Here is a 10,114-nt window from a genome sequence, read left to right on the forward strand (position 1 = left end):
AAGCCTTCCTTTTTTAATGTGCCATTTACCAGTTTCTCTCAACATTCTTATCAGTATATGATTAATCCATCTATCATATGCAGAGAACAATTGTATCATCTAATGGGTGAATGCAAAAACATTTTAGATAGTCTCTAGGACTAATAATATCTTTTTAAAATGCTTGGTGATTCTGAAAATAGAAAAAAATGTCTGTACCTCAAATTTGTTGTTGCTAAATGGTAGCCCAAAACTCAAAGATGGCTTCCAACACCAAGAGCTCAGTTCTTAGGTTGTTCTTCCTGAGAATTCTCAGGAAGAACAGTCTCGGTTGTGCCAGGACTGAAGTGGAGTTAGAGTCCCAGTCACTGAAGTAGGTGCCCAGGAACTTGAAATTGGGCACCATTTCCACCCTCTCCCCATTTATAATGATGGCCTGAATGTTTACACCCCCTAAATATATATGTTGGAGTGTCACTGAGTTTGTTGGCAAATGGCCTTTTATACAGGGACATATGTCCCTGTATGACATATGTCTCTAATGCGTTTAAGTTCCTTCGACTTGGAGGTGTTTAAACGGAGGTGGTTAGTGGAGCACCAGGCAGACAGTCGTTCCACCTCCACTCTGTATACCATCTCACCTCCTCCAGAGATGAGCCCCATCTCCGTGAGATCTGTCAAGAAGTCTATGATCCAGTAGCAGATGTTTTGGGGGAGACCCAGGTCCTCCAGCTTCCTCACCAGTCTGCTTGGAATGATGGTGTTAAAAGTTGAGCTGATGTCCAGGAAGAACAGCCTCCTGGAATGCTCTTCCTGGAGCAGCAACACAGGAGCCCCACAGGGCACTGTATTCTCACCAGTCCTTTTCACTCTCTGTACTTCAGATTTTCAGCACAAATCTGACTTCTGTCATCTGCAGAAATACTCCGATGATTTAGCCGTTGTTAGGTGTATTAAAGATGGACTTGAGGCTGAGTACAGAGCTGGTGGACCACTTTGTGTCATGGTGTGGGATTAATCGTCTCATCTCTAATGTGAACAAAACAAATCAAACAATCAAGTTTATTTGTATGGTACGTCAAAAACAAGGCAGTTCAAAGTGCTTTCCATCAAAAAACACACTTGCACACAAATACAAACTTGCAGAGATGTTGGTCTTCTAATCCTGGAAATGTTCTTCAGGTTAAGGTCCAGTCCATAACTACACCTACAGTGGAGGAAATAAGTATTCAATCCCCCACTGACTTAACATTTTTTTAGACAAAAACATAAATAAAATGTCTCAATTTTATTTTAACAGGCACAGAGAATATCAAAAGAAAAACTGAGAAAATTACATGAAATGAGAAAAAAATAATTTGAATTTTATTGAAGGAAATAAGGGATTGAGGTCAGACTGAATAGGCCATTCCATAACCTTGATATGCTTCTTATGAAGCCACTTTGTTTCCTTGGCTATATGTTTTGGGTTGTTGTGCTGGACGATCCATCCACCACTCATTTTCAATGCCCTGGTGTAGGCAAAGAGGTTGTCACCCATGATTTTGCGATACATGGCCCCGTTCATCTTTGGTGAGGTGAAGTTGACCTGTGCACTTAGAAGAAAAACACCTCAAACACAATACTTCCACCACCATGCTTGACAGTGGGGATAGTGTTCTTAAGGCCATATTCTGTATTTTTCTTCCTCCAAACACAAGTTGAGTTGCAGCCAGAGAGCTCAAGCTTGGTCTCATCTGACCGATGCACCTTCTCCCAGTCTCTCTCGGAGTCATTAATATGTTCATTAATGAACATATTAAGGCCTTAAGGCAAACTTAAGGCGGGCCTGGACATGAGCCTTCTTGAGCAGATTTTAAACCATTAACGCTCAGGGGTAATGGTTACCGTACCGCTCAAACCAATGGTTTTTCTTTGGAGGCTGTGGCCCCAGCTGCCTTGAGATCATTAACCAGCTCCTCCCGTGTAGTTCTTGGCTGATTTTTATTCTCATGATCAATGTCTCTCCATGAGCTCCAGGCTTAGGTGTATTGACAGTAATGTTGTACTTGTTTCACTTCCAAATAATTGCACCAATAGTTGTCACCTTCTCATCCAGCTTCTTACTTATTGCTTTATAGCCCATTCCAGCCTTGTGTAGGTCAACAGTTCTGTCACTGACATCTTAAGACGGCTCTCTAGTCTTGTCCATGGTGGAGATGTTGGAGTGTCACTGAGTTTGTTGGCAAATGGCCTTTTATACAGGGACATATGTCCCTGTATGACATATGTCTCTAATGCGTTTAACAACTTCACTGACTTCATAATTTATTTTCTAGAGTTTCTTTTTGATATTATATCTCTCACTGTTAAAATTAAGCTACCATAAAAATCATAGACTGCTTAATTATTTGTCAGAGAACAAACTTTCAAAATTGGTTGTGGATCAAATACTTATTTCCTCCACTTAAATAAACAAAGGAGATTACTGCAGATTTCAGGAAACACAGGGTTAGATCAAACCTTATTCCCATCATGGGAGAAGAAGTGGAGGAATAGAAATACCTCGGTGTTCACCTAGACAACTGACTGCAGAGATAACAGTGATGCCGTCTATAAGAAGGGACAGAGCAGACTGTTCTTCCTCGGGAAGCTAAGATCCTTCTACAAGTCTGTTGTTGAGAGTTTAGTCTCTTCTCCCGTCATCTATTGCAGCATCAGAGCCAGAGACCTAAAAAGGCTGATCTGGTTTGGATCCGACTCTGTTCTATGGATGGCTATGGAATTTCCCCAGAACACAATGCAAAGAAGGATTCTTCATAAAATCAAGAAAGCTATTCATAACCCTAACCATGCTCTTTATGAGAAAGTCTGCAGAAAAACAGTGTCTTTACTCAGTCTTCTTAATTTAATTTCTCTTTGGGATCAATAAAGTATTCTTGAATTTTGATTTTTTTTTTAATAAAGCCTTTTGCATTCTGTGGCAATAAGAAATCAGCATTTTCATCTTATAATATTGACATTAAAGTGATTTCTGTTGTCTCATTTGATTGAATCCACTTTAATTAAATTAAACAGGATTGTTTAGAGTTGTTGAAACATGGTAGCTACTGTGTGCTTTATGATCTTTTTCTGTTTGTGCATCAGGTACCTGTATGCTGTAGGACACAGAGTCTGGAAACGCTGGAAAAAGAGATATTTTCTTCTTGTTCAGGTAAGATGCTCCTGCGAGTTTGCAACAAAGTTTGGATGAATTTAGTAGGTGTAGAACCTCAGATCAGAGATCCTTGGGCTCCAGAGGATGGACTACATATAAAACTATATTTACATATAGAACTAAAGGCCAGGGTTTATATTTCACCTGATGGTTTTTTCCTAATCAGAGTGTAGTTTTTAGTCAGGTCTTGCTGTAGTGCCCTTTTGGCAAACATTCTCCACCAGTAAAATCTGTTTGAAACCTTCTTTTGTCCCTTATTTACTAAAAAATGGTCAGTTGAAAGAAAATCAAAGAAACGAAAAAGAAATCTCCTCTTTTTCATAGATTTCTCACCTAATCTAAACTCAAGATTAAATTATTTAATCTGTACTATACTTTTCATGAACTTCCATTTGCTTTCTGAGCACTTACTCCGGATCTTTGTACGTCAAGAGAAAATAAGTGAAAAATCATTTTATGTTTTTGTGAAATGTGGCTGCTTGGTTTACTCTAATTGAAACTCCTTCAAAGGCTAAAAAGATCAAGTCTTTGGACTGAGGATCTACATTCACCGGTACATCAAGATTTCCATTGTCTGAGTGTTTCAACATGGAATGGCCATTATTTAGTGGTTCACAGTGAGAAGAAAGAATTCATGGGAACATGGATTTTTACAATATATTCTAGCCTGGTAAAAAACAGCACCTTATTTTACACTTTGCTTCATCCAGAGGGTCTGGGCCCTCAGCTGTTGACAAACAACTGCTTTCTGGAGGTGTGGACTGTGTTGAGGATTTATATTTTACTCAGTCACTAACATTTGTCTGTGGTGTATATAATGTTCCAGTTTGACGCTATGAAGTTTAGTGGATATTGGCTGCAAACATCCTTCACTGCGAAGACAGAAGAGCTGAGCTAAATGAGGCGATGTCGTATAGGCTTCGCCCTTTAAGACTATCGCTAGTGGGTTAATCCCTCTCGCGCAGCACAGCACTGAAAACAGCTGTTGATGTGAATTCAATACTTGGAAGCGTGGCCAACGCAGACAGAACAGTTTCCTTCACTGCCTCCACTGCCATTGACAAAACTACAGGCAGACTACAATTCTAAAAAACGCAGAAAATCATCTTCAACATTCACAACATTTCCTCCTGTTCACTGACTGGTCCACTAGAAAATCTACCAGAGAAAATCTGTGAAGGGGAAAAATCCCAGACTGAGCTGTGAAGTGACATTTGAACTGAGCGGAATAGCACAGGAAGGCAACGACCAGGCTAATTATATACAAACAAGTGTTAAAAACAAAAAGGAGGAAAAAAAAAACTGTAATGTAAATTCATGATTTATTGCTGGCTGTAAAAAGTATTCATACACTGATTTTTTTCACCTGTTGTCATGTTACTATATATGTAGGTCAGAATTGTAAAGTACAAGATAAGTAGTCTGTTTTAAAAGTGTGGCTTGCATTTACAATGTACGGAAATGAAACACTTTCTAGAAACTTTAGGTGCGCTAGCAGTTTTCCCCCCAGCCCTGTGCAACAGCTCAAATCTACTGAAAATTCATTTTTGTCTGTTTTTTAGACCTCTGAAGTAAGATATGTTATTAAAGTTGTATGAAATGTGAAGTTTAGAGATTTGATGTGACAAAATGAGAAAAATATGATGTGTGAACTTTTTGTCTGAATTATTGAAAAATATCATTATGTTTGATATCATTGTGCCAGTGCTTTGCTTTCTACTACTTTAGTACCAAAGAATTTGTCAAAAAAGAGAGAAAGATTAGATGTATTGATAATTGATCATGCTCATTTTGGAGGTGCAACTATGTGTTTGTTTCCTTTAGGTGAGTCAGTACACATTTGCAATGTGCAGCTACAGAGAGAGGAAAGCTGAGCCTCAGGAACTGATGCAGTTGGAGGGCTACACTGTGGACTACTGCCAACCTCAGACAGGTAGACTACGTGGAAAATGCTGATCATCTACATATATTTAGAGAAAAATGAATTATGGAATCCATTTGCTTTTCCAGACTTTCCTAATTTCCAAAGGATTAAAGCATAAGTTTTAATAAAGTAAAAGTGTTTAGATATTTTAATTTTAACAGATTATGATGTACTTAAGGGGGAAGTATTATATAAAACCGATTTTTTTGAGTTTTGCATCATGTTATAATATTCCTTCATCAAAAACACACCAGGGGCCTCATGCATAAATCGTGCGTATGCACAAAAAATGTGCGGCTCCATATTTTATGCACAAGTTTGCATGTATAAAAATTTACTTTGCATCAAAGTTTGCGTAAATATACGCACACTTTTTCCCTGTCATGAAAATGTGCGTCAGCCACACAAACTTTTTCTATGAACATTATCAAGCTACAAAGCGTCAAAACTCACCTAAATCCACTGAAACCTGATGACATTCAGTGTTTTTCAGACCAAGAAGCATCAAACTCGATGTTTTTTTTATGATTTTAACATTTTATTGCTTAGACACAAACGTTGAAACTGAACCACACTTATCCTCAGAAAATAACCTAACATGCTCACAAAATAAGGAAAATAAAAGGATGTGTGTTTAAGGCTATCGCTAGCAGGTTAACAGCAAAGCAGGATGTAGTCTATGCCTCACTGGGTCCATCCAGACCACCACCATGAAGCATCGCACAAAAACAGTCTCAGCCTAGAGTGTGTAATTACGCACTCCTGGCCTCCCATACAGCAGAAGACCAGAGAGGAGAATAACATCTGGTCAGAAAGGTTGAGACAAACAGACCTGCTGCTGTGAACAGGAACGACGAACATTACTGTAACAGTGTAACGATGAACAGAACAGGTAACTTATTATACAGCACTTTGTATAAAGTCCTGTATAATGCTGTGTATAAGCAGCACAACGAGTGCTGCTTATACACAGCATTTATACCAAGTGCTGGTATAAGCAGCACTTGTTGTGTCTGACATGCTTTGGAACCATACATGGCAGCTGAGCAACCTGAAGACCTCTGGAGAGGAGTGTCAACTGATTCTTCCCGGTGACAGTAATGACAGCAGCGGGACTCCTCATGTGGTGGCCGGGTCACTGCTGGTCCATGGCAGTGGCCCTCTGATGTTTTCCTGCTGCTTACATGTAGCTTGGCATCCTCTGAAAATGTGACCCGGATGGCCACATTTGAAGCAATGGGTGCAGTCGCATGCTTTTCCGTTGCTCTGGCAAGTTCTGCAGCCTCTCTTTCTTCTTGCTACCCCCAACATCTGATGTCCTCTTAGGGTAAGGGTTTGGGTTTAAATTTGGTCGAGAACCAGCCTCCAAACCTAACTCTATATACATATTTTGGTAATACCAGAATGTTCACATAACTTTTATACTTTTGGCTGTCTGAGGATACATTTTGAATATTAAATAAGGTGTTATGATCAGTGACTCAGTACTTGAGTAGTTTACCAAATATTTTTTGCACTTGCTTAATTAAATGTGTTTAAGGTATGCTACTTTGACAAAAGTACAATTTTGGGGTTCTCTAACTTTATAAAAACAAAAAACACCGCCATTGAAGTCGACAGACGTCCCACCCCATGAGAGTAGGACGACACGCCGTGGTGAGCGTCTCTTATTTTGATTTCTGAAAGGTGGCAACCCCAGCCACTTCTGTGCTTTTTTTCATAGCTTCCTTCATCTTATGATCTTGTGACAATACTGTTGGCTCCCATTGCTGAGCAACTTTAAAATAAACCATGTGGGCGTGACATAAACAGCTCCATCCATTATACCATCATCCAGTTTATTTCGACAAAGGTGCAATCAAATAAACAGTTAAAATCTTAATTACCTACATTCAAATTTAATGCAAGTTGTGATACAGTGTAACTCAGTTTATGATGCCATAACAACGCATCGTATTGACGCCTCTTTGGAGGAATAAATCTTTTGAGGTTTAAAAGACCATCTATGGTAAGAGAAAATCTATAGTAATAAGAGAAAAATTATCTGGCATATGCTTTGCTTATACAACTAGCTCATCAAGCTTACTCAGTTTTCCTAATTTCTTTTTTGTTTTTGCCATTTTTAGGTCTGCAAGGTGGCCAGGTGTTTTTTAATGCTGTAAAGGAGGGCGACCTGGTGACGTTCGCCTGTGATGACGAACAGGACAGAGCGCTCTGGGTTCAGGCTCTGTACAGAGCCACGGGTCAGTCATATAAACCAATCCAACCAACACACAACAAAGCTGCCAACTGCAAAGGAGGACACAGAAAACCATCATCTATCAGTAGGTGTCACTGGGTTTTAATGACTGTTTTTAATGACTGATCATAAAAAAGGTTGTCATGTTAATAATGTTCAAACTTTGTACTCAGAGTAAACATTAATGTTGATATCTCCATTGTTTCCCACTAAGAACCTCAAAGGCCTGATGTAGGACTTGTTGGAGAATGTTCTTGCCTGTTGTCTTTTCCTCAGTGTTGGCATGTAAGGCAAAAAAATCACACAAAAAAATTCTCGGGTAATGTCTTGAGTTCCACTATCTACGTTATAACACTTTGTCTGACGTTTGCTCTTCTGCATGGGGGCGGAGTCGGTGCCATGTCAATTGCAAAGCCAATGGGTACGGCTCACAGTAATCTCAACAGCACAGAAAAGATCCTGATTACAACTTTGGAATTGTGGCGGACACAAACGTATTTCACAGCAGAATGTAGACTTTTATTGTGAAGGAGAGAGAGGAGGAGAAGAAAAGATCAAGGGCTGTTCCTCATTCTTTTTCTGGTTTTTGGGTGTTGGAAGACATTGAGAATAAAGTGAAACTCAAAATACTTTTTTGTCTCTTTCTGCTGACGTCCACATTGGTGAACCCGAACATCTGGCTCAGGAGATGTTTCCATCCTTTTCACGCACCTGTTTACACGGCAGCTTCCTCCACCTGTTCGCACCACACTGACCAGCTCCGGACAAACGACTATCGCTCCCTGGCATCCAGCTACTAGTGTGCATGCACTTTTACCAGGTGTGACTCAAGCGGGGGTCGGAGATTGTTGATGCCGTGTCTGCGGTGACAGAGTGGCGGAAGGACGTCGTTCTCTGCTTCTATCATCACCATTTGGAGTAAAGGCGAAGTGCTGCATTTCTCCATCTTCATTCACGCGGCAGAACACATGGTGCACCTCTGTCAGTTGTTTGTTCGCTCAGTTTGTGAACCCAATGCCAGTTCGGACTGCCTGCTGTTGAAGTCCAGGGACACACAGTGTTGTCTCAAGGGACGGTTCTCCTACCTGCCAAGGCTGAAGCTTTTCCCGGCCCTCCCTCAGTGAAACTCCTGCAGGAGTTTTTGGGGATGGTGAACTTTATAACTGTTTCATCCCATGGGCAGCTCATTTTATGCCCTTTGTGCAAAGCATTTGGAGGCAAAAAAGTGGACCAACGGATTAAGTGGAGCCCGGAGAGGGTGTAGGAATAAGCTGCTGCAAAAAAGACCTCGGCTTTTGGCCCTTCTCCTGATGATGGAGGCCAGACGGTGGACAGAACTACTTGGTGGCCAGAGGCGGTTCCGCTGTCGTCAACCACTTCAGTTGATGTGGTATTAATCTCCTCCTGAGTGTCCCGATTTGATGTGCCATTGGATTTGACCTCCAACTGAGGTACCCAGTTCACCTCAAGACTTGTGGACTGCACTGGCAGAGAGCCTTGGGATTAAACTCCACCATACTGCTGCCTACCACCCGCAGGCTAATGGTCTTTGTGAGAGGTTCCACAGCATAATCAAGGCTGCATTGTGGGCCTCATTGGTGGATAATGGCTGCATGGATCACCTGCCTTGGGATTTATTGGGCCTCCTAAATAAGACCTGCAGTTTTCATCAGCTGAGTTGGTCCTGGGCCAGTTTTTGAGGGTAACAGGGAATGCCTGGGTAGTTTCTGTTTGTGTGTTTTGGAGAGGGGACCTAAGGATTTTTTGGTGGAGTTGGGGAGTAATCAAGAGAGTATTTTGGTGGACCTTTTGAAGCCAGTCCACTGGTAACACATGTGTTACCAGTGGACCCGGTTGAGTTGGCCACCTCGTTGTGGTCGTCCCCCAGTTTCTTTGCCCACTCTTCTGGGTTTTCCCCCTACAATAGGGTTGTCCTCCTCAGGTGGACAGTTCTGTAGTAGTTGGTCCGGAGAGTGTCTCAGTTTCAACCTGTTCCCGTATTTCATTTGTTTTGTTACTTGTTGTTGCTATGTTTGTCTTTTTATGTGTTTTACACCTGTCATATGGTTTCACATGTTTTGCGTTTTTGTTTTTGTGATATTCTGTATGTTCAGGAGGGCCTTTGTGGTGGACTCAAATGAAAATATTTCACACCAGAATGTAGGCTCTTATTTTGAGGCGAGAAGTGAGAAGAAATGATCCACAGTTGTTCTGGATTCTTTTTCTGGTTTTGGATGTCGGAAGACATTGAGAATAAGACGAGACTCAAAATACTTTTTGTCTTTTTTGCTGGCTTCCACTGAATCATCAATCATCAAAACAATTTCATCTTTCCCTATAACCTGAGGCTAAAATTACTTTACGATGTAAAAACTTGGCAAAGGGAGAAAGAATTTCATACCATGATGGCTGGATAGAAAAACCCCTTTTGAATGGCGGATTTGAACCACCATTTTAGAATTGTGTTGCTCATGGTGGCAGCACATTGGTGTAGCTTTGTACTTTCATTGAGATTTTTTCTTTTTCATTCCTGCTTTTCTGGGGGAAAAATTAGCTTTTTGTAATTAACTGTTCTTTCTTGTTTTGGATGCTCTGAAGTTGGACAGATTTTTTACAATATTTTTCATACTTTGCTATTCTGATATGCTGTGTAACCTAAGCAACAGTAGCACCTGCAGCTGTGTGTACCTTGGCATTTTCCTTTGAGGTAAAAAAAATAATTTCTATATTTTTATAATGTATATATATATATATATATATATATATATATATATAT

The 10,114-nt window shown here is 40.4% G+C and overlaps 1 protein-coding gene across 1 annotated transcript in view; it reads left to right on the forward strand.

Moving 5' to 3' along the window:
* The first annotated feature begins 239 nt into the window (after positions 1–239).
* The window catches only part of LOC106959268 (calcium-dependent secretion activator 2-like), a 63,931-nt gene continuing 54,056 nt past the window's right edge, over positions 240–10,114 (forward strand). The window contains exons 1-5 of the mRNA XM_015051737.1: positions 240–352; positions 532–675; positions 3,106–3,172; positions 5,000–5,108; positions 7,226–7,423. Of these exons, the coding sequence (XP_014907223.1) occupies positions 240–352; positions 532–675; positions 3,106–3,172; positions 5,000–5,108; positions 7,226–7,423 (631 nt within the window). The remainder of the gene's footprint in view (positions 353–531; positions 676–3,105; positions 3,173–4,999; positions 5,109–7,225; positions 7,424–10,114) is intronic.

Source organism: Poecilia latipinna, unplaced genomic scaffold (assembly GCF_001443285.1).
Source record: "Poecilia latipinna isolate Pla-1442-1.1 unplaced genomic scaffold, P_latipinna-1.0 Scaffold1063, whole genome shotgun sequence".
Lineage (NCBI taxonomy): Eukaryota > Metazoa > Chordata > Actinopteri > Cyprinodontiformes > Poeciliidae > Poecilia > Poecilia latipinna.